Source organism: Pipistrellus kuhlii, unplaced genomic scaffold (genome assembly GCF_014108245.1).
Source record: "Pipistrellus kuhlii isolate mPipKuh1 unplaced genomic scaffold, mPipKuh1.p scaffold_m20_p_6, whole genome shotgun sequence".
In the NCBI taxonomy this organism is placed as follows: domain Eukaryota; kingdom Metazoa; phylum Chordata; class Mammalia; order Chiroptera; family Vespertilionidae; genus Pipistrellus; species Pipistrellus kuhlii.
This window is the reverse complement of record NW_023425562.1, coordinates 34,130,486-34,154,752: the sequence shown is the minus strand read 5'-3', so window position 1 is coordinate 34,154,752 and position 24,267 is coordinate 34,130,486. Positions and strand designations below refer to the sequence as shown.

Below are 24,267 nucleotides of genomic sequence, written 5' to 3'. Positions count from 1 at the left end.
GTATGTTCTCATTAATTTTTAGAGAGAGGGGTAGAAAGAAACATTGATGAGAGAGAAATGCCCCCTTTTAGGGATCAAGACTGCAACCTAGCCCTAACCGGTTTGGCTCAGTGAATGAAGCTTTGGCCTGAGGACTGAAGGGTCCTGGGTTCAATTCCGGTCAAGGGCATGTACCTTGGTTGCAGGCATATCCCCAGTAGGGGGTATACAGGAAGCAGCTGATCAATGTTTCCATCTCTATCCCTCTCCCTTCCTCTCTGTAAAAAAACAACAAAATATGTAAAAATAAATGGAAATTATAAAAAAAGACTGCAACCTAGTCATGTTCCTTGACCAATGATCCAACTCAGACCTCTAGGTTCCTGGGTCAATCACTGAGCCCCACTGGCCAGGGCACAGTTGACTTCTTCCTTTGCAATCTGGATGCTTTTTATTTCTTCTTCTTGTCTGACTGCTGCAGACATCTCTGTCTTGTTCCTGATCTTGAGGAAAATGCTTTTACTTCTTCTCCATTGAGTATGATGTTAGATGTGTGTTTTTCATGTATGACCTTTACTCTGCTGAGATATGTTCCCTCTACTCTCACATTGCTGAGAAATTTTATAAATTAACTGCTGGATTTTGTCAAATGCTTTTCTGCATCTTTTTGTATAATCATGATTTTTAGCCTTTTTTTGTTTATATGGTGTAATGTGTTAACTGATTTACAGATATTGTACCAACTTTGCATACCGAAAATAAATCCCTCTTGATCATGGTGTATGATCTTTTTGATGAATTGCTGGATCTGGTGTGCTAATATTTTATTGAGGATTTTAGTATCTATGTTCATCAAGGATATTGACCTATAATTGTCTTTCTTTGTAGTGTCTTTTTTTTTTTTTTTTTTTTTTTAAGGGCCAGGAATGCCAAGAACACGGGAACGGTGGTTTTTACTTATTTATTTTATTTTAAATATATTTTATTGATTTTTTTACAGAGAGGAAGGGAGAGGGATAGAGAGTTAAAAACATCAATGAGAGAGAAACATTGATCAGCCGCCTCCTGTACAACCCCTACTGGGGATGTGCCTGCAAACAAGGTAGTACATGCCCTTGACCAGAATCGAACCTGGGACCCTTCACTCCACAGGCCGACACTCTATCCACTGAGCCAAACCAATTAGGGCTCTTTGTAGTGTCTTTATCTGCTTTTGGAATTAGTATAATGCGGACTTTGTAAAATGAGCATGGGGGTTTTCCTTCCTCTTGAATTTTTTAGAAATAGTTTGAGATATATAGGTGTTCGTTCTTCTTTTATATATATCTAAAGGAATTTTATTTATTTATATATATAAATTAATTTATTGGGTTACAAGTTTTAAGTGTACAACTTGTAAAATGTGACCTGTATGCTGCCCCAAGCAAAATATCTTTCAATCCCCATTTCCTCCCCTTTGCCCACATCCACCTGTTCCCAACCCCTCCTCCCTTCCCTCTGGTTATCATGAAACTGTTGTCTGTGTCTATGTATTATATATACAGGGTGTCCCAGCCAAACCAGTTTGGCTCAGTGGTAGAGCATCGGTCTGCGGACTGAAAGGTCCCGGGTTCGATTCCAGTCAGGGGCATGTACGTTGGCTGCAGGCACATCCACGGAAGGGGGTGTGCAAGAGGCAGCTGGTTGATGTTTCTCTCTCACCGACATTCCTAGCTCTCTATCCCTCTCTCCCTTTCTCTCTGTAAAAAATCAATAAAATATATATTTTTTAAAAAGACTATATATACAGGGTGTCCCAAAAATCTGTTTTTCTTAATCCCTTCACCTTCTTTCATCCAGTCCCCAATACTCTTCCATTTTGACAGCTGTTCCATGTATTCGTCCCTCTGTTTCTATTTTGTTCATCAGTTTATTTTGTTCATTAGATTCTACATATAAGTGAGATCAGGTGGCATTTGTCTTTCCCTGACTGTCTTATTTCACTTAGCATAATCATCTCCAGATCCATCCAGGCTGTCACAAAAAATTTTTTCTTCTTCTTTCTCTTTCTTCCTTTCTTTCTTCCTCCCTCCCTTCCTCACTTCCTCTCTTCTTCCTTCTTTCTTCTTCGCCTCCTTCTCCTCCTCATCCTCCTCGTCCTCCTTCCTCTCTCCTCTATCACCTCTCCCCTCTCCTCTCTCTCTCTCTCTCTCTCTCTCTCTCTCTCTCTCTCTCTCTCTCTCTCTATATATATATATATATATATATATATATATATATCTCCTTCTCTTTCTCTCCTCTCCAAATAGTATGCCATTATGTCAATGTATCACAGCTTTGTATCAGTCATGTACTCATGGGCACTTGGGTTGTTTCCAGATCTTGCCTATTATAAATATCACTGAAATGAACAGAGGGGTGCATATATTCTTTTGAAATCATGCTTCAGGCTTCTTTGGGGTGAGTGCAGAAGGCAACCAATCAATGTGTCTCTTTCACATTGATGTTTCTCTCTGTCCTCTTCCCTTCCACTCTCTCTAAAAAGAATAAAAATTAAAAAAATAAAATAAATGGGAAAATATACTCACTTAAAGATTAACAACAACAACAACAAAAAGTGTAGCTAAAACCGGTTTGGCTCAGTGGATGGAGCATCAGCCTGCAGACTGAAAGGTTCAATTCTGGTCAAAGGCATGTACCTTGGTTGTGGGCACATCCCCAGTGGGGGGGTGTGCAAGAGGTAGCTGATCGATGATTCTCTCTCATTGATGTTTCTAACTCTCTATCCCTCTCTCTTCCTCTCTGAAAAAAAAAAAATCAATAAAATATATTTAAAAATAAATAAAAAGTGTTTATTAGTTTCTGTGGGTCAGGGGTCCAGGCATGGCTTAGCTGGGTCCTCTGCTCTGGATACACTAGGCTAGTTGCTGCGTTTTTATTAGAGGTTTGACTGGGGAAGGATTGGCTTCTAAATTAATTCAAGGTATCAGCAGAATTTATTTCCTTGAGTTGTGAGTCTGCGGGTCCCATTTTTTGCTGGTTGTCAGCTAGAGGCTACCACTAGTTCTCCTCTGTGGCCCTCTCCAGGGGAAATTCATATGGCTATTTGCTTCCTCAAGGGGGGCAGGAGAGCTTTTAGCTCCAGTGTGCTACACTAGAACCATATAACATAACTAGAGGCCCAGTGCACAAAATTCATGTGGGGGGAGGGGGGTGTCCCTCAGGCCAGCCTGCACCCTCTCCAATCTGGGACCTCTCAAGGGATGTCCAACTGCCCATTTAGGCCCAATCCCACTAGCAGTGGGACATCCCTCTCACAATTCAGGACTGCTGGCTCCCAACTGCTCGCCTGCCAGCCTGCCTCCAACTGCTTCTGCCAGACAGCCTGATCACCCCCTAACCACTCCCCTGCCAGCTTGATGAACACCTAACTGTTCCCCTGCTAGCCCAATTGCCTCCATCTGCCCTCCCTGCAGCCCCAGTCACCCCTAACTGTCCTCCCTGTGGTTGTCCCTCCGAACTGCCCTCCTCTGCCGGCCCAGTCACCCATAACTGCCCTCCCCTGCAGGCCTGGTTCCCCCTAACTGCCCTTCCCTACAGGCCTGATCCTCAACTGTCCTCCCCTGCAGGCCTTGCCCCTCTCAACTGTCCTCCCCTGCTGGCCTGGTCATCCCTAACTGCCCTCCCTTGCCAGCCTGGTTGCCCCCACTGCCCTCCCTTGCAGGCCTGATCCCTCCCAACTGCCCTCCCTTTGCAGGCCATCTTGTGGTATCCATCTTGGGTCAACATGGGGGCAGCCATCTTTGACCACATGAGGACAGCCATCTTGTGTGTTAGAGTGATGGTCAATTTGCCTATTAAGCTTTTATTATTTAGGATGTAATCCCAGGAGTAGTGACACCCCATCATCTTTTTTCCTTTTTTTAAGTTAATATATTTTATTGATTTTTTACAGAGAGGAAGGGAGAGGAATAGAAAATTAGAAACATGGATGAGAGAGAAACATCGATCAGCTGCCTCCTACACACCCCCTACTGGAGATGTGCCTGCAACCAAGGTACATGCCCTTGACTGGAATCGAACTTGGGACCTTTCAGTCCACAGGCCAACTCTCTATCCACTGACCGAAACCGATTAGGGTTCCATCTTCTTTTTAATACTCAATTGGTTAGAATTAAATCACAGGTCCTATCTATACTCAAAGAAAAGAGATTACACAAAGGCCTGGATAATTGAGAGTCATATTACAGTCTGAACTCTTATTGCCTCATTTATATTGGAAGTGACAGTTCTTCCTTAAGGGAAAATTATGAATGTTCTTTTAACAGGAAAGAACTTGGACATCTTCCATCTCAACTATTTATTTGATAGGTAAGGAATTGAGGCTTGGAAAGAGTAAATGATTTGCTTAACTTTGGTGAATTCCAAGTTTTTGCTCCCCAGTCAGAAAGCTTTCTACAAACTGTGATGCCTATGATGGCTATGGTAGTTTATTTTGTGATATTATCTTAGTTTATTTTATGATATTATCACTTTATTTTAAAATATTTTTAAAGTTTTCAATTAGCAGTAACCACGCCTTAGATAAACCTCATTGGCTATGATACTGCCACTTGTGCAAAGCCTAAATATTTTTAATTTATTTTAGAGAGGAAGGGAGAGGGACAGAGAGATAGAAACATCAATGAGAGAGACACATAGATCAGCTGCCTCCTGTATGCCCCCCATGGGGAATCAAGCCTGCAACCTCAGCATGTGCCAGGAATCGAACCAGGATCTCTTGGTTCATGGATCAATGCTCAACCACAGAGGCCCACCGGCCAGGCTGTTAGTATCACTTCAAATTTAAGCAAAATGAAATATACATCTATTTATGGGGGCCAAGGAAGAAGGTAGGGGCAGGCATTATAAAGAATGTCACATGTAGCCGAAACTGGTTTGGCTCAGTGTAAGAGTGTCGGTCTGGAGACTGAGAGGTCCCGGGTTTGATTACAGTCAAGGGCATCAAGGGCATGTACCTTGGTTGCAGGCACATCCCCGGTAGGAGTTGTACAGGAAGCAGCTGATCGATGTTTCTCTTTCATTGATGTTTCTAACTCTCTATCCCTCTCCCTTCCTCTCTGTAAAATATCAATAAAATATTTTTTTTTCAAAGAAAGAAAAAAAAGAATGTCACATGTAAATTGTCAAGTATGGTAACCACCACGTGGACATTTGTGTTTCTGTACTTGAGTACAAGAGCCAGTGAGTGAAAAAATTACTTGTATTCAGGGGCAGACTGGCACTTATAGAATATAAATTATTCTATGGATTAAAAAAATACAGGCTCAGTGAAGGTAACTGAATTATTCTGGGTCGTGGGCACCATCAAGTTGCAATGACCAAATCAAGGCAAAATAAATTGCTCCCTTCTGGCCCATCCCCTTTCCCTAGCACTGTTTATATAATTAATTTACAATCCTGTGAAATTTTCATAGCCCTTACTTTTTTCCTTTTGCCTGTATGTCTTTCCACTCTTGGTCACCCCTAACTGCCCTCCCTTGCAGGCCTGGTCCCTCCCAACTGTCCTATGATAGCTGGGTGTGGGGATGGATGGGGGTGGGGAGGAGCTCGTAAGAAACAGATTGTTAAATCTTCCACACCTTTTAGATGTCTGTAAGTATCTCCTGGCTTTTAGGCATGTTGCCATAACTAAGCCTAGGAGAACCTACTTCATAAATGGTTTATCTGCGTATTAGGTAATTTGAATTTCCTTCAAGTTCAAACATTCACAAACCAGTAATAGGCTTTATAATTTTTTAAAATCCCAGTTCATATTCTTGATCTCATTTATTTTCGGGAACTACTTCTCATTTAAGGCATACTGAAGAATTCACAGCGGGGTTTTTAAAATCAAGTCTGAATGTTCTCACTGTTGAATGTTTATAAAATATTTTTTTTCCTTTTTGATGGTCTTGGGAAAACAACACAATTTCCGAGGGTGAAGGGGGACGGGTGTAGAATTTTTTCACTACATAGGGAGTGCATTCTCGTATCTTTGACATTAACTCCCCCAAATCTTGGAATCCAACGCACACTTCTAGGGCACCTTAAACTGTTCCGTTTCCAGGAAGGAGTCATCCAGACCCAGCGCCTCTCGGAATCACTCAAGGTCACTGGGGCAGGTATCCTGCCCGGCCCACTTCCCTCTCGGGAGCCGGCGCGCGCGTTCTTCCCACCCTTGGGGTTCACCCAAGTCCGACAGCGACCTGGAGGCCAAACCCCGTTAGCCCTGCGGGCGGCAGGGCTTGGACCGCGCCTCCGCAAGGTTGCTGAGTGGCTGGCGGCGGGGGCGGTCCGGAGGAAGCCGGGGCGGAGCCGGCGGCATCTGGCGGGCAGGGCTGCACTTCCCGGGGGCCGCCCGGCGAGCCACCGGCGGAAGCCGCACTCTGCCCGGCAGGCGACGCTCTGCTCCCGGCTCCTCCGCGCGCCCGCCCGCTCTCCCGCCCGCCGGCCGGCCGGCCTCCCGCCGCAGGAGCCATGGACCTGCGGATGCTCTCCCGGGAGCTGTCCCTGTACCTGGAGCACCAAGTCCGGGTTGGGTTCTTCGGCTCGGGAGTGGGCTTGTCCCTGATCCTGGGCTTCAGCGTCGCTTACGCCTGCTACTACCTGAGCAGCATTGCCAAGGTGAGCCGAGCGGAGGCGCGGGCGCCGCCGGGGCGCAGGGCCAAGGGCGGCTCTGCGGGGAGCCACAGCATCGGGCGTCGCCGGAGGCTAGGCGCTGGCGGGAGATCGCCGGCTGGGGACGTCCTGGGGGCGAGCCTGCTGCTCCCCGGCGTCGCCCTTTCCCCCCACCCCCGGCATCCGAGGGTCGCCCTTGGAGCGCGCTCGCGCTCGCGCGCGGGGAAGCCGGCCAGCCCCGGCCGCCTGCGGGGGGTCCGCCCCGCTCCGCGGACCGCAGCCCGCACCGTCTGACCTCGGACCGCTGCCCTGTGCCCGCGATCCGCCCCGCAGAGCCGCTCGGGAATGCGGGAGCACTTTTTAGAATGACAGATCACTTTTTAGAATGACTTATTCCAACTCGCGCCGGTCCCGATCCCCCAGAGGAGCGGATACCCCGCCCTGTAAAGCCCGTTGTGGCTGTGGGTTATTTGCGTCCGGCTCCCAGTAATCCCGGGGATCGGCGCCCGCGCCAGGGACGAGCCGGGCCGGTTGTGGTTCACAGTTGGCAGAAACTTTCTCCGTTCCGCATCCTTCACGGAACTGTCCTTTCCGCCCCCCGCAGAAGCCCCGGCTGGTGACGGGGGGTGAGAGCTTCAGCCGCTTCCTTCAGGACCACTGCCCCGTGGTGACCGAAACGTACTACCCGACCGTCTGGTGCTGGGAGAGCCGAGGGCAGACCCTGCTGCGACCCTTCATCACCTCCAAGCCCCCCGTGCGGTACAGGAAGTAAGTGCATGTCCGTTGTCAGCCATACCTTCCAGATCGCCGCTCTTTGCATCCCGCTGGTCAGTAGAACCTCTGGTTTAGTAGAAAAAAAAGGAGGAATGGTCATGGAAAGCATGCCCTTCACCCCACACCCAACTGCAGGGACATGTCAGGTATTGCCTTTCACCATTCTTTTTTTTTTTTTTTTTTTTTGGGGGTGGGGGGTGTGCTCGGGTGTAAATGGTTTCTTTCTAGACTACTACGAGAAATGTTTGGGGGTTACTCTTTTCCAAAGTCATCATGCACCTGCCCCTGAGGACCAGATCCTTGGATGATAGGTACAATTTCACTGTTGCTGGGGATAAGGGTGGGGGTGAGAGGATGAAGTCATTTGGATTTTTGTGTGGCAAACCCCCCTGTACAAAGACTTTTGGATAAGCAAATGGGTTCTTGGTGATAATGCCCTTGACGTGTTAAGGAGATGGTCCAGGATATACCAGTAACCAGGAGATTGAAATGGTGCCTATTATTAATTTCCCTGAGTCATCTAGTCCTTGTGGGGTTCCTCTGGTTGCCTGGAACTTGCACTATTTGTCTGTGAAATTCCTGTATGTTCAGAGGTACTATGGGAGACGTACTTTAAATTTAAGAAGCAAATTTTGTAATAGACTCTGGGAAGACTCCGTTATTGAGTCAAACAGGCAGAGAAGAGATCATTTTATTTATTCATAATTCACTGGTAAATTATTTGGCTGACCTCAATCAAATAGGGGTTAAAGACTGGATATTTTAAAGAAATGAGGAACTAATTCAGATAAATACTTGAGCCCGGCAGGTGTGACTCAGTGGTTAAGCCTCGATCTGTGAACCAGGAGGTCATGGTTCCATTCCTGGTCAGGGCATGTACCTGGGTGGTGGGGCAGATTCTCTGTCTTCATTGATGTTTCTATCTCCCTCTCCCTTCTTCTCTGTAATCAATAAAAAAAAATGTATTTTTAAAGAGATCACCCAACCTCCGTGGCTCAGTGGTTGAGCATGGAACTATGAAGCAGGTCGATTCCGGGTCTGGGGACATGTCAGGTTTGCAGGCTCAGTCCCTAGTAGGGAGCATGCAGGAAGCAGCCAATCAATGATTTTTAAAAAATGTATTTTTATTGATTTTAGAGAGGAAGGGAGAGGGAGAGAGATAGAAACATCAGTGGTGAGAGAGAACCATTGATATGATCCTCCTGCATGCTCCCTACTGGGGATCGAGCCCTCAACACAGCATGTGCCCTTGACCAGAATCGAACCTGGATCCTTCAGTCCTCAGCCCAACACTATCCACTGAGCCAAACCAGCTAGGGCCAATCAGTTGTTCTTATTGATATTTCTATCTCTCCCTCTCCCTTCCTCTCTGAAATCAATTTAAAAAAAAATTAAAAATCATAGTAATGCATAAAATAAAAAGATAAATACTTGAAATACTTTGAAGTTCATTTTTATATACTACCTTTTACAAGTGTTGCTGGAAATACTTTAAGGTACTAATTTCAGAATATTTTTGTAATGAAAGAAAGTGATATAAGTGTGTGTTAGTGAGTGCTGAAGAAAAGTTATTTTGAGATGACCAAATACTATCTTATATTTGTAGAATTAAGACACTGGTATTAAGATGTAACTTGAAGCATTGAATGTGTCTCTGAATTGTTTCTTTTAGTGAATGTGTTAAAACGGCAGATGGAGGACAGATTTTACTGGACTGGTTTGATAACGATAACAGTAAGAACTATATGGACGCCAGCACCAGACCTACTATCTTATTGTTGCCCGGCCTCACTGGAACAAGCAAGGAGTCATATATCCTTCATATGATCCATCTTAGTGAAGAACTAGGATACAGGTACTGGTGAAAGATTTTTTCCCCCCATTCTTCTTTTAATTAATTCTAAATGAAACACAAATTACCTTCCTTTATTTCAGAAATGCTTATTGTTTATTGCATGGATTAAGCAACCCCCTACATTGTTATTTTCTCTATTTCTTCCTTCCCTGTTTTTTTTTTTTTTTTCTTTCTTTCTTTTTTTTTTCAGGAAGATGTGTAACTAAATTATTTCATGGGAAATAGCATTTAGCATAGTGGGCACTCAGCAGATTTTGGTTGAATGAAATTAGTATCACCTAGGAATTGACATAAAACCCAGGTTTGAGGACCCCTGAAGAGAGTGCTGTACAGAATAGCAGATCCCTGAGAGAGTATACCGTAGCCTTCATGTCACGTTCCATATTTGAGTCCTCGATCCACTTAATCTTGCCTCAGATCCAAGTGTAAAAAATATTCAAAATCAGCCGAAACCGATTTAGCTCAGTCGGTCTGCGGACTGAAAGGTCCCAGGTTGCAGGCACATGCCCGTAGGGGTTGTGCAAGAGGCAGCTGGTCGATGTTTCTCTCTCATCGACGTTTCTAGCTCTCTATCTCTCTCCCTTCCTCTCTGTAAAAAAAAAAAAATCAATAAAATATATTTTTAAAAAGTCACATTGGATTAAAAATTAATTTATTTGCAAAGTACTTTTCACATGGTAAGCAATATAAAAATATATATATATTCAAAATCAGCTTGTAGGTGTCCATATTTTTCCAAAGGTGATCTATGCCTCTTTGCATGTCCACATGGCTAGTGTTCAGTTAATGATGTCACACCATTTTTGAAAAAAACATTATTCAACTTGGTTAGCAGATGCAATTGATTTAGCAATATTAAATTTCAGGTTCAGCTCTAAAATCTTAAAACAGTCATTGCAAAGGTACTGCTTTTTTGTGCCTCAATATTTTTCAGCTGATAATAATTATTGTAACGTGACACTCTGAGTTGCACTTAGAATTGTATCTTATGTTAAACTTGAGATACTTGTTTGTGTGAAAAACTGAGGTTGAGCTTATATCAATAAAAATATTTGTATATACATCTGTAACAGTGTTAACAATATAAATAAAGAGAAAGTATTTTTATATAAAGGGGAAAATGCCAGAAGACTTATTTCAATGTTGACAAGTTAATTCTGATCTTTTAAAGATAAAGCATATTTTGTCCATGAAATGACAATCTCTCAGAAGCTTTGACATGGCATTTCAGAATTATGGTTTCAATGACATTTGCACTAAGCAATATCAGAAATGTATCATTATTGGATGTTTAAGCACCAATGTGAGGCTTGATTCCAATTTTTTGCTAAAACTTAGTCATGCTCAAGAAGTACAGATCATAAAGCCTTTTGTACACATTTAAATTGCTGATTCTATACTTGGCCTGATCTATCTCCCAAGATTTAGAAAGTACTTTTAAAAACAATGCAGTTGAAACTAAGGGACTGAATCTTATAAGTCTTAGAGTTGCCAGGAAGCATGGCTTTCTTCCATCATTTGTAAAAGTTGCCAAATTTTATTACCAAACTAAAGACCCAGTGCACGGATTCATGCACTGATGGGGTCCCTTGGCCTGGCCTGCACTCTCTCACAATCTGGGACCCTTCAGGGGATGTCGGATAGTCAGTTTTGGCCAGATCCCAGTAGGCCTGATCCAGACAGGAGGGACCCTGATCCTGTGCGTTGAGTGTCTTTCCCCTGGTGGTCAGTGTGTGTCATAGTGACTGGTTGTTCGATCGTTCAGTCATTCGGCCGCTTAGGCTTTTATATATATATATGGATTTTATTACCGTTTTATTACACTGAGCTTCAAAGCTGTTGGGAGGCTCTAACTTCCCTACGGGTTAAAATCTCTTTGATGGATTTAGAAGCTTTATTGAGAATATATGACACAAGGAAGGCTTGTGTTAGGTACTATGTGGAGATACAAAGAGTTGTGAGAAGTTGTCCTTGCCTCAAGAAGCTTATGAGAGGGGAGGCTGTATCAGGCCACTGTCAGTTTCTTGAAGATCCAATTTATTTGGGTTCAGGGAAATCTAACACTGAATCAGGTAGTAGAATGCATGAATAAGGAAGGTCAATAAATATTTCAATAGCCTTTGGGCCTATCCTCACTAATTTTTAATTGATAAGGAATCTCTGAATCTAAGTTGGAGAGAGTGTATTAGTTAGTTTTTGCTGTATAACAAACTATCCAAAACTTAGTGGCTAGAACCAACCACCATTTCGCTCACAATTCTGTAGGTCAGTAATTTGGGCTGAGCTCAGCTGCGTAGTTCTTCTGGTCTTGGCTGGAATCATTTGTGTATTTGTGGTCAGCAGCCAGAATAACTCCATGCTTGGGTACCCTTTACAAGGATGACTCATCTCAGCTCCACAGTCTCCATATCAAGCTCACCCTGAGGTTGATCATTTGGTGGCAAACGCTTCCAAACGTGCAAAAGTGAAAGCCACATGGCTTCTTGAAGCTAAAGCTGAGAACCCTCACAATGTTGCTTCTACTGCATTCTAGTAAAGCAAAGTCACTTTCTAGTTGAAGCAATCAGCCCAGAGTCAAAGAGTAGGGAAAGAGACTCCATCTCTTGACAGACATTATTAGCTATCTTTGCAATCAATCAAAGATGGTCAGGTAGTTGCAAAGACCACTGAAGTAAAAAATGCACCTGGAACTTTGGCACAAGGCTGAGTTGAGTTCTTAGGTGGCAAAACAGATCTAAGTCGTTGATACTGTGGCCTGGGGTCTAGTAGGTAACATAGCTTGTGGAAGGCTGTGTAGTGTGGGGGGGATGTACATGGGCCTTGGAGCCAGGCCTGGATTCAGATGTTGGAACTACCTCTTACTTAGTGACCCTGGGCAATTAATTTTTAACTTCACCAATCACAGTTTCTTACTATAGAGTTTAATGAATCAGACTGTATAAAGTACTTGGTTGAGTGCCCTGAACAAAGTGGGTCTTTAGAAATGTTCAGGTCTTCCTTCTCAGGTCTGTTTCCTGATCAAAGTAGAACATTTAAAAAAATATATATAATTTAAAGAGCAAGTACAAGTAAATCTACCTCTTGAAAATATAAACATCTAGTTATCTCCTAATACTTATTCCCCCTTTCTTCCCCAGTATTTTGTACATATTTAAATTGCTGATGTAAAATAAATAAATAAATAAACAAACAAACAAATAAATAAATAAATAAAATTAAAAAAAATAAATTGCTGATGTACCCAATTTCAGTTGGGTAGATAGCTGCCCAAAAATAAAGACTTCACTTTAAAACCTCCCTTGATGCTAAGGAACAGCAGGCCAAAGTGATATCAGTAAAAGTAGTGTGCACAGCTGCTAGGAAGCATCCTTAAAGGACCCTGGTGCTGCATTCTCTAGTCTTCATTTTTCTCTTTCTTGGGTGCTGGCATGCAGATGTGATAGCTGGAGCTGAAGCAAGCCACGGCTTATGAAACAATGCAATATAGGAAACTTAGTTTCCTGAAACTATAGGGCACCATACAAGCCCTGGTCTACCTTCATGGGCTTTTACATGAGAAATAAATTTGTACCTTGTTTCAGTCACTGTTATTTCGAGTTTTCTGTCATTTGTGGGCAATCTTGGAGCTTCCTAATACATTTCTTCCCTACCACTGCCAACTCTTTGTCACTTCAATTAGACTGTATGCTCTGTGGGAATATAGGTTCTGATAGTGTCCTTTACAGTAAGTACCAAAATACTTAATGACTGGCCTAGATTTCAATGGACGTTTTATTACATAATTCTTTTTTTTTTTCCAGGTTGTATTTTAATGTTTTAAAATGATACATACAAAGAGCAAAATCTGCAAACAGTACAAACGTATATTCGGTGTAAAGTGCCTTCCTGGTACCCAGTCACTCAGCTCCCTTTCTAGAAGCAATTTCTAGTACCAGTTTCTTATGCTTTCTTTCAGAGGTAGTCCTTGTCCTTGCAAACATGAATGTGAAGATCTCCCCAGTACCTTTTATTTATTTATTTTTAAAATCTAATTAATCTTTTATTGTTCAGATTATTACAATTGTTTCTCCTTTTTTCCCCTCATAGCTCCCCTCTACTGAGTTCCCACCCTCTGTCCTTACCTTCCCCCTGCCCTCCCATCCACATCCATAGGTGTATGATTTTTGTCCAGTCTCTTCCCATACCCCGCACCCAGACACCCTTTTCCCCCTGAGAATTCTCAATCCACTCCCATTCTATGCCCCTGATTCTATTATTGTATATTCACCAGTTTATTGTGTTCATCAGATTTTTAATTCACTTGACTTTTAGATTCATTTGTTGATAGATATGTATTTGTTGTTCATAATTTTTATCTTTACTTTTTTCTTCTTTTTCCTCTTTTAAAGAATACCTTTCAGCATTTTATATAATGCTGGTTTGGTGGTGATGAACTACTTAACTTTTTCTTGTCTGTGAAGTTCTTTATCTGACCTTCAATTCTGAATGATAACTTTGCTGGGTAGAGTAATCTTAGTTGTAGGTTCTTGCTATTAATCACTTTGAATATTTCTTGCCACTCCCGTCTGGCCTGCAGAGTTTCTGTTGAGAAACCAGCTGATAATCGTATGGGTGCTCCCTTGTAGGTAACTGTTTTTCTCTTGCTGCTTGTAAGATTCTCTCTTTATCCTTTGCCCTTGGCATTTTAATTATGATGTGTCTTGGTGTGGTCCTCTTTGGATTCCTTTTGTTTGGGGTTCTTTGCGCTTCCTGGACTTCTAAGTCTATTTCTTTCACCACGTGAGGAAGTTTTCTGTCATTATTTCTTCAAATAGGTTTCAGTGTCTTGCTCTCTCTCTCTTCTTCTGGCACCCCCATAATTCTGATGGTGGTACGCTTGAAGTTGTCCCAGAGGTTTCTTACACTATCTTCAACTTTCTGGATTCTCTTCTCTTCTTGCTTCTCCAGAGGAGTGTCCTTTGCCTCTTTGTATTCCAAATCTTTGACTTGATTCTTGTGTTCCTCTAGTCTGCTGTTGGGTCTCTGTATAATATTTTTTTTTTATTTTAGTCAATGTATGTTTAATTTCTAGTTGATCCTTTTTCATATCCTCGAGAGTCTCATTAAATTTATTGACCTTTTCTAGGAAATTCTTGAAAAACCTTATAAGTGTGGTTTTGAACTCTATGTCTAGTCATTTGTTCTCCATTTCTTTTGTTTGTGATCTCTTTCCTTGCCTCCTCATTTTTACTGCTTCCCTGAGTTGGTAGGGTAGTTTTGTGTGCTAGATGTCTTATATGGTTCAATGGGTCAGCCTCCCAGTTACCTGAAGTGGACACACTTGGTGCACCCCTTTGTGGTCTGTGTGTACAGCCTTGTTGTAGTTAAGTCTTAATTGTTGTTGGTATCACTGAGAGGAATTGACCCCCAGGCCAATTGGCTGTGAGGACCCGCTGTGTCTATAACAGAAGAATTGCTGTGCTGAAGACACGTTTATGAGGCAGGACTTGTTCCAGTAGGGCTTTGGTGCTCACTGAGTCTGCCTCTTGAATGTGTCCCTTATGAGAGTAGTTGAAATCTGGTGTCTTTTCACACAGACCACTAGATACACTAGTTTCTGGATCTCCAATAGGATGCAAGTCAGCTACTATCTGAGGCCACCCCACAGGAGCTATAGCAAGAACTACAGTTTTCTCCTCTTCGCTTGGGATTTGGCTTTTGGAGCAGTCTGACTGGAGCTGCAGTTTATTTGGTTAAGCTGCCACAGGGCAGGCCATTTATATGCAAAAGCTGCTGTGTGGAATCTGGGTGGGTTTGTAGAATGTGTGGGAGGGGGTCTCAGAGCATCACTAGGCTAGGGTGTGGCAAACAGCAATGGCTGCCAGCCAGCCTTCTCTGTCTTTCCGCGTTTCCAAGTCCCCGTGACCCACACTCCAGCACAGAAAACAATGATTGCTGGTGCACCTCTGCAAAAAAAGTCATCTTCACTTTTAGACCCTATGACAGACCGTCCATCTTCTCCCCATAGGCGTCTGGGTCCACTCTGAAACTGGATTTTAGAGTGATCGGGAGCTTGTCTCCATTCAGGTTTAAAAATAGCTGCCCATCCAGTAGCCTGCCACCAGCCCGATTCTCATGCTTCTGTACCTCAGCTTTTGAGTGTTTGTGTTATATCTCTTTTGTTCTATAATAGTTGTAAAACTTCCACTCAGCCAGCTTTCCCGTGGTTCTGAGTGATGGATGTTTTGTCTTTTAGTTGTAGTTTGAAATTGTTGTGCGAGCCGAAACCGGTTTGGCTCAGCGGTAGAGCATCGGTCTGCGGACTGAAAGGTCCCGGGTTCGATTCCGGTCATGGGCATGTACATTGGTTGCGGGCACATCCCCGGTAGGGGGTGTGCAAGAGGCAGCTGGTCGATGTTTCTCTCTCATCGACGTTTCTAGCTCTCTATCTCTATCCCTTCCTCTCTGTAAAAAATCAATAAAATATATATATATTGAAATTGTTGTGCGAGGCGGCAGTTTAGTTGTTTACCTTTGCCACCATCTTGCTTTCTCCTCTTATTACATAATTTTTTATGGGTCATAATTTTTAATGTTACTCAACTTGCTGGAATTTAAGAGACAAGAACAAGAGTGGACCACACACTTGGCAACTTTAAAACATTCTCTTACTTTACAGTTTGGAGTTTGGGCCTGCGCAGTTTTTATTCAGGGGAAGTAGCACCAGTGGATGCTAAGCTTTAGGTGACACTCAGCTGCTTTTTCTGCAGCGTTAGAAGTGCACTAGTAGGTCATCTGTAGACTCTTCCTGAAGGAGGAGGGGAAGGGGAAGCTGAACTAAGAAAGATGAGGTGGTGAAACAGAAGGATGAGTTCTGATGACTCCCTAATCTAAAAGCTGTATCTTGGATACAAAGTAATTTTTAATGAACATATTTTATCTAAAATATGTTTATCTTTTTTCTTGTTAAAATAATTTGGTTTTTAAAATTTGAGAATGAGTCAGTTAATGATTATTCATGAGACTGGCTAGATGAAATAATGCATATTAGAAAGCATTGAATGAAGGTATTTCTGGAAAACAAAAATAGTACCATTCTCTAGGGACTTAACATTATCTATCTAATTGTTAGATATCCCACTATAAAATGATACCTCAATTAACAAATTTTCAGAGACAAAGCTCTTTTAGAGAGCCTTGTGTTATCACTTTTGTTATAGTTATTCAACTGAAAATATGGTGCATTTCTTTTCAACCTAACTAGATTCTATTCTCCTTGAGGCCAGGAACCTTATATTTTTATTTCATTTTACTCTAGTAAGTTCTAATTCCATCTTGAAATTAGTTCAGCAAAGCTCTGGACAAGTAGCTTAGCTGGTTAGAGAATCATCCTGATATGCCAGGGTTTCTCTTCCTCTCGTTATGTCTCTCAAAACAGTTTTTAAAATATATATATTATTGATTTTTTACAGAGAGGAAGAGAGAGGGAAGGAAGAGAGAGGGATAGAGAGTTAGAAACATCGATAAGAGAGAAAACATCGATCAGCTGCCTCCTGTACACCCCCCCACTGTGGATGTGCCCGCAACCAAGGTACATGCCCTTGACCAGAATCGAACCTGGGACCCTTGAGTTCACAGGCTGACACTCTATCCAGTGAGCCAAACTGGTCAGGGCTCAAAACAGTTTTTAAAAATTAGATCAATAAATGTTCTGTTTAATAAATTTTGAATGAATGTGTCATTCCAATATTCATGTTCATGTAAAGTGCTTAGAACATGATCTGGCACATAGTAAGCACTAACAAATATCTACTGCTATTATTATTACCTGAAATCAGTGTAGTGCTTTCTAAATAAATGTTCATATCACTCTATCCTTTGCTGATTTTTATTTTCTTTTCTTTTAGTTTTATTTTTTATTAAATTTATTGGGATGACATTGGTTAATAAAATCATATAGGTTTGAAGTGTACATTTCTATGATACATGAACTGTATGTTATATTGTATTATTTGTATCCTGAGAATCAAAGACTTGTGGAATCTTAGAACTGGAAAATATTTAAGGTCATCTGATAAAATCACTTTATTCTGGTAGATCCCTGGGCTTGAGCAGATTCAATGCTCTCTGGTCCCTCTCACTATAATAGTGGTTCTCAAACAAGGGGGCTATAGACAGCCCCGATGTAAAGAATTATTTGGTCCATAACATCCATAGTGCTAAAGGTTGAGAAATCTTATACTGTAGGTATGTCTCTGCTAAGTCTTCTCTTTATTTATATTTGCCATGCTCTGAGAGGAAAATTTAAATAGTTAAAATATGCAGGAAAAATAAGTTTTGCAGAACGATTTTTCTCATGTACATACTCTTTAAAGTTGTTTGGGAGAAATTATAGGAATTATTTGGAGACAGCTGTTACAAAGTTAACAGAGGTTTATTGAATGCCTTAGCAATAGTAGATGCTTCTGTTAAACAAAAAATTTTAACTTTAAAGAGACTGAGTGTGTGTGTGTGTGTGTGTGTGTGTGTGTGTGTTTTAAAGAAAGTGTTTATTGGGCCACTGCTAGCAAAAGAAGAAGGTGGGTCTAAGAGCATCACTAACTAGAAAAGACAAACATGTCCTTCGTGGCTTTTTTTTTTTTATTATTAAATATATTTTATTGATTTTCCACAGAGAGGAAGAGAGAGGGATAGAAAGCTAGAAACGTCGATGAGAGAGAAACATCAACCAGCTGCCTCCTGCACACCCCCTACTGGGGATGTGCCCACAACCAACGTTGACCAGAATCGAACCTGGGACCCTTCAGTCCACAGACTGACGCTCTATCCACTGAGCCAAACCGGTCTTGGCCTTCATGGTTTTTTTATACATCAAGTTGGGGGAGAAAGATGTAAGCTGTTCTAAAATAATTTACATTAGCTGTAGACAGAGTGATGGGAGACTAGTTCTGGGAGGGCCAGCAGTAAGTACAGCTCCTGTGTAAGCAGGGAGCAGACTCCTGGGGTTCCACTGGACCTGGCTGTGCTACCTTTTAGATAGTCTCAGAAATAGCCACCTGGAAGTTAGTTTAATAATCCCAACATACAGAAGAAAAAAGAAAAGAAGAAAATAAAAAACCCACAAAAAAATAATTTCAGCATACTTTGAAGAGTGCAAGTAGTCTTTTGTTGGTTTTTACCCTGCTGTTGTTAGCTGATGAACCCTTTGGTGTCTCTTTTTAATTTAGAACATCTCGGGGGTTTTTCTTGTCATTTCATGGCTACCTCCTTTAGCTTTATATGTAAAGTGTTCCCTGATGACTGACAGGGCAGAAGCGGGGTTAAATGAAAGAAGAAGCTGATGTGGGAGAAAGGAACAGGATGGCAGCCCCCATTCTGCCTTTCTCTGTAGCCGCTTTGCTCTTTCATTCTTTATCTCTCTGCCCCATTCCCAAGACTAGAGGTAAATACAGTGATCACTGCTGCTGAATGAACATTGTCAGGAACTAAGGCCTGTGGAGAGGTCAATACAATTTCTCTTCTAGCAAGAGATACCAGAGCTGTGATCCACTTTTAAAAGTTGCCTGAAAAAAAGTGAAAATATCCCAGTCTGCAGTTTGGAAGAAAATCCCAGGTGTATAGCCTGCTTTTTCATGAGTTTGCAGATCATCTTTTCCTTTCCCCTCATAAGGTCTGTTCTCTTCTCTCAGTCACACGGTGATGTCTTGACCCAAAAGCCATTTTTTATCCAGTGGTTCTTTTCTGAATGAGTAGGATCTTCAAGGCTCAAGGTCACAATGAACTTTAGTCCCAATTCCAGTGTAACTTAGGTGCTTATGCAAGTAAATACACGCGACTAACTTAAATTTTATTTATCTCTAATCTCTCCTGCCACATATTTAACAAGAAAAGATTAAGGACTAACTGACATTATGCTAACGTTTCCGCATGTGTTTATAGTATATTTAAGGTCTTTCTTTGACTAGTCAATAAAATGTAATATTTCTAGCTTTTTCTCTAATTAGATTGATGAGATTTTTAAACATTTCCTTTTTCAATTGGGCCTAGTAAAATTTCCTATATGACCTTTCAGAAACAAGACAGAATTCCTTTGCAGAAACATATCCTGAATACCACATTAAACTGTAACCCCCCCGTGAGGAGAGAGTCAGCGTTGTTGAATGTTCTGTAAGGCAGTCAGGTCATTGGTGCTTAGAACCCATGCAATGATCAGCAACATCCTGAAGAAAAGGAATTAGAACCTTAAACGTCCTTGATTATTGATTGGATAAGTAAACAGTAAAAAAAAAAAAAAAAAAAAAAAAAAAAAAAAAAAAAAAAGAATTTTAATGGACATGAATATAGATTAAATCAAAGAAACCTGTGCAGACACAAGTCAGGATTCATTTCAGGATGGCACAAAATACATATCTGGGGTTATGACTGACTGAAAATGTAATGAGAGTTAAATATCTTAAATGCAGAATGAGTATTTAAAGCTAACCTGGCGCTGCAACTGCCATTGTTACTAGTGCTGTCGTTGTGTACTTAGCGTGAGCCAACACTGCTCTAAATCCTTTACGTGTGACGATTGACCCAGAAGAGGCAAACAGGTTTATAGAAAGCTCAGGCAGGCTTTCCTCCCCTAAATCAACTGCATACCCCGAGGGGGGCCCTCCCTAAATTTGACTTGTATTTAGAGTTGTTTTAACAACATCTATTGGAAATGTGTGCTTATGGATAGGAAAAAGTTGTAAAAATTCTGCTTTTGGTAGGAAAATGTAACATCATTTCAATATACACCTGGCTCAGGTGCCAGGCTCCTTTCAGCTGCGCCTGTGGTAATGCTTTTGCCTCAGGTAAAATCCCGTACCGGTGTTTGCTGAGCCTTGAGAGAACAAGAGCTTTTATTGAGGCTAGGAATAAGTATTTATTAATGTTGCAAATAGAACAGGTAGAGGCCTTTTTGAAATTTGAACCAAAAACAATTAAATTTGACTTGTATTTAGAGTTTTAACAACATCTATTGGAAATGTGTGCTTATGGATGGGAAAAAGTTGTAAAAATTCTGCTTTTGGTAGGAAAATGTAACATCATTTCAATATACGGTTTTCTGATTTGAACCCATGAATTGAGTTTAGGGAACTGGAAATGTATTTTCATGCACTTAGATGAAATTGTCAACATGCTCATGTCTTTGGAAGAGATTTTTTAAAACCTTTTTTGTGCTCTAAAACAGTGCTAGTAAGATGATTTTGATAATGCAGTGTGAGCAAGAATCATGTGTAAAAATAACAAAATTGTTTTATGCTTTTAGATGTGTGGTTTTTAACAACAGAGGAATGGCAGGCGAGAATCTCTTGGTAAGTAAATTTAAACTAGTAACAGCTTAATTTTTAAAAGAATTGTTTCTAGTTTTATAATGAAAAGCATAACTCATAAGCAATACAAGTTCATTGTGGAAAATACAGATAAGCAAAAAAAAAAAAAAGAAATTTACAAGATCTGTAATTTATACAACCCAGGGAATCCCCTTGGTCTACGTTCATTCAGATCTTATATTAAATGGTAAATATGTAATATATTTTTGTTTTTATAAAAATTAATGTTTTATTTTATCACAATGTTTGCACTTAGTGTATTTTAACATCAATAGATATTTACCTACATAATTTTTAATGCAAAAACATGTTTTCTTTAAAAATTAACTAGAACAGTCCTAGCTGGTTGGGCTCAGTGGATAGAACGTCAGCCTGTGGACCAAAGTGTCCTAGATTCTATTTCAGTCAAGAGCATGTACCTGTTGAAGGCTCCTCCCCCTCCTGGGCTCTGGTTGGGGCTCCTGCAGGAGGTAACCAATCCATGTGTTTCTCTCACATAGATATTTCTCTGTCTTTCCCTCTCTCTTCCACTCAATGTAAAAAATCAATGGGAAAATATCCTCAGGTGAGGATTAAAAAAACAAAAACAAAAATTTAACTAGTACTTAACAAATTAACCAGCACAGTGACCTTTTTTCCCCTTAAGAATTCTACTTTTTGCCGAAACTGGTTTGGCTCAGTGGATAGAGTGTCGGCCTGCGGACTGAAAGGTCCCGGGTTCGAATCTGGTCAAGGGCACATACCTTGGTTGCGGGCACATCCCCAGTAAGGGGTGTGCAAGAGGCAGCTGGTCGATGTATCTCTCTCATCAACATTTCTAACTCTCTATCCCTCTCAATTCCTCTCTGTGTAAAATCAATAGAATAAAAAAAAATTAAAAAAAGAATTCTACTTTTTCATGAAAAGATTGACCAAGTTATATGCCTATATGTCCATCAAAGTTTACATAAAGAAAATATTATTTTAAATCTACTTTTTTCCTAACCCCTAAAGTTGTTGTTGTGTTGTTGTTGTTGTTGTTGTTGTTGTTTTATGATAGAAGTTTTTTCATCTCCTGGGAAATCATCACTCTATTTGATGTTAAGCCTGTGAGTTTATACTCACTGAAATTTTCTGAAAGCTTTTCAGCTACTAGTTCCTCACCACTTCAACAGATCAAAGACAATCCTATCAGAATGGAAAGAAACATTATTTTGAGTCATCGATAGAGCATGTTATTACCTCTATAAATTAGTCATGCTGAAGATACAATCATGTCGTTAATGCCAGTACTTTAAGAGAACACAGGGAAAGAAGAGCCCTTTTCCTTTGTTTTAAAGTGACTCGGGCCTTGGAGGGAATCAAAATCAATATGTTTTTAAAAGCTAAAGTTATGGCCGAGACCGGTTTGGCTCAATGGATAGAGCGTCGGCTTGGGGACTGAAGGGACCCGGGTTCGATTCCGGTCAAGGGCATGTACCTTGGTTGCGGGCATATCCCCAGCAGGGGGTGTGCAAGAGGCAGCTGATCGATGACTCTCTCTCATCGATGTTTCTAACTCTCTATCCCTCTCTCTTCCTCTCTGTAAAAAATCAATAAAATATATTAAAAAAAAAAAAAAAAAAAAAATAAAAGCTAAAGTTATGAAGTGTTTGTGATCTTACTAAAGTGCCCCATAAGATTTTGATGTGAAGGTTCACATTTCCTTAATTTACCCAGCCTTTTAGGAATCTTATAGACAAATGGTGGATGCTCTAAAGGGGAAGATTGAAATTTGTCACTGTGGCCCTGGACTAAACAAGTTGTTGTTTATTTGTTTGTTTTTAAGAGTGCAGTACTATTTATTTAATCCTCACCTGAGGACAGGTTCATTGATTTTCAGAGAAAGGGGTAGGAGGGAGAGAGAGACAGAGAGACAGAGACTGATATGAGAGAGAGATCCATAGGTTGCCTCTCCCCTACACTCCCCCACAAGGGATTGAACCTACAACCTAGGTAGGTGCTCCTGACTGGAATCCATCCCTCGACCTTCTGGTGTATAGGATGATGTTCCAACCAACTGAGTCACACCAGCCAGGGCACAAATAGTTTTTGAGCAGCTTTTGATTTGCTGTGTGCCTTTTTTTTCTTTCTTTCTTTTTTTTAATGCTTGTGAGGGATGAGGATATTTTCCCACTGATTTCTAGAGAGAGAATGGGAGGCACGGGGAAGGGGCGAGAGAGAGAAGAGAGCCAAATATCAATGTGAGAGAGACACATCAATTGGTTGCCTCCCGCACTTGCCTCAATTGGGACCCAGGATGGAACCTGCAACCTAGGCATGTGCCCTTGACCATGTGCCCTTGACTGGGAATTGAACCTGAGACCCTCAGGTGCACAGGCTGTCGCTCTAGCCCCTGAGCACAGTGGCCAGAGCTGTGTGTCTATCTAGGTGTTTCAAGGATACAAAGATGGGGAGACATGAGCTGAGACTCAAGGAAATCACCTGCTACAAAGTAAACTCCATTAGGTCCCATAAAGTGAGGGAGAAAGATCTGTTCATTCAGCCGAACCCTGTTATATACCTATTAAATCAGGCACTGTAGGATGAGGAGTGTACATATTAGACACAACCCTAAGCCATAATAGCTTTAACTTAAGTTACAAGAGAGTGTCAGACACATAAAAATATGCACAGTACAGTGCTAAGTGCAACTGTGAGAAGATCTATTAAGGCTACGGATCATAAAGGAATGGAGTAGCTAACTGCCTGGGGGAGGTGAAAGAACACTGCAGTGGAGGTAAATTTGAGTTGGATCTTGAAGGCTATGGTATTGAGCAAGGAGAGGGAAAGAGAAGCCTTCTCAGCACAAAGATCAAGGTATCAAAGAGCATGGTCTATAACTCTATATCCACCCACTCGTCATGGCTCAGTGGTTGAGCGCCAACCAAGAGGTCACAGTCGATTCCCAGTCAGGGCACATGCCCTGGCTGTGGGTTTGATCCCCAGTAGGAAGAATGCAGAGGCAGTCAATCAATGATTCTGTCTCATCATTGGTGTTTCTATCTCTCTCTCCTTCTCCCTTCCTCTCTGAAATCAATAAAAATATATTTGGACCCTAGCTGGTTTTGCTCAGTGGATAGAGTGTTAGCCTGTGGACCATCAAGTCCAAGGTTCGATTCTAATCAAGGGTATGTACTTTGGTTGCAGGCTTCTCCCTAGCTCGGGTCCTGGTTGGGGCTGCAGGAGGCAACTAATCGATGTGTTTCTCTCACATCAATATTTCTCTCTGTCTTTTCCTCTCCCTTCTACTCTCTCTAAAAATCAATGGAAAAATATGCTCCGATGAAGATTGTTAAAATAAATAAATAATAAGTTAATTTTTTAAAAAACACTAAAATTAATCTTTAAAAATATATATATACATTTGGAAAAGATATGAAGAGCATGGACTAGCAAATACTTGTGGAGGGGCCCAGGCAGTGATTGAGCATCAACCTATGAACCAGGAGGTCAACAGTTCAATTCCTGGTCAGGGCACATGTCTGGGTTGCAGGCTTGGTCCCCAGGTGGGGCATGCAGGAGGCAGCCAATCAATGATTCTCTCATCATTGATGTTTCTATCTATCTCTCCCTTTTCCTTCCTCTCTGAAATCAATAAAAAATATTTTTGGGGGAAAAAGTACTTGTGGAGGGATAATGATGATAATTTTGTCTAATGTT

At 41.5% G+C, this 24,267-nt stretch overlaps 1 protein-coding gene and 1 pseudogene across 3 annotated transcripts in view; one reads left to right on the top strand and one right to left on the bottom strand.

Moving 5' to 3' along the window:
* Positions 1-4,472: 4,472 nt before the first annotated feature.
* LOC118708603 lies at positions 4,473-4,583 on the bottom strand (annotated as a pseudogene).
* A 1,766-nt stretch (positions 4,584-6,349) lies between these two features.
* The window catches only part of ABHD3 (abhydrolase domain containing 3, phospholipase), a 35,594-nt gene continuing 17,676 nt past the window's right edge, over positions 6,350-24,267 (top strand). Inside the window, exons 1-4 of one of the 3 annotated variants that reach the window (XM_036417506.2) lie at positions 6,350-6,624; positions 7,223-7,386; positions 9,065-9,247; positions 20,523-20,568. In XM_036417506.2, the coding sequence (XP_036273399.1) occupies positions 6,478-6,624; positions 7,223-7,386; positions 9,065-9,247; positions 20,523-20,568 (540 nt within the window). In that variant the 5' untranslated portion in view covers positions 6,350-6,477. The remainder of the gene's footprint in view (positions 6,625-7,222; positions 7,387-9,064; positions 9,248-20,522; positions 20,569-24,267) is intronic. The other 2 variants (XM_036417505.2, XM_045574390.1) reach the window with 2 other exon arrangements.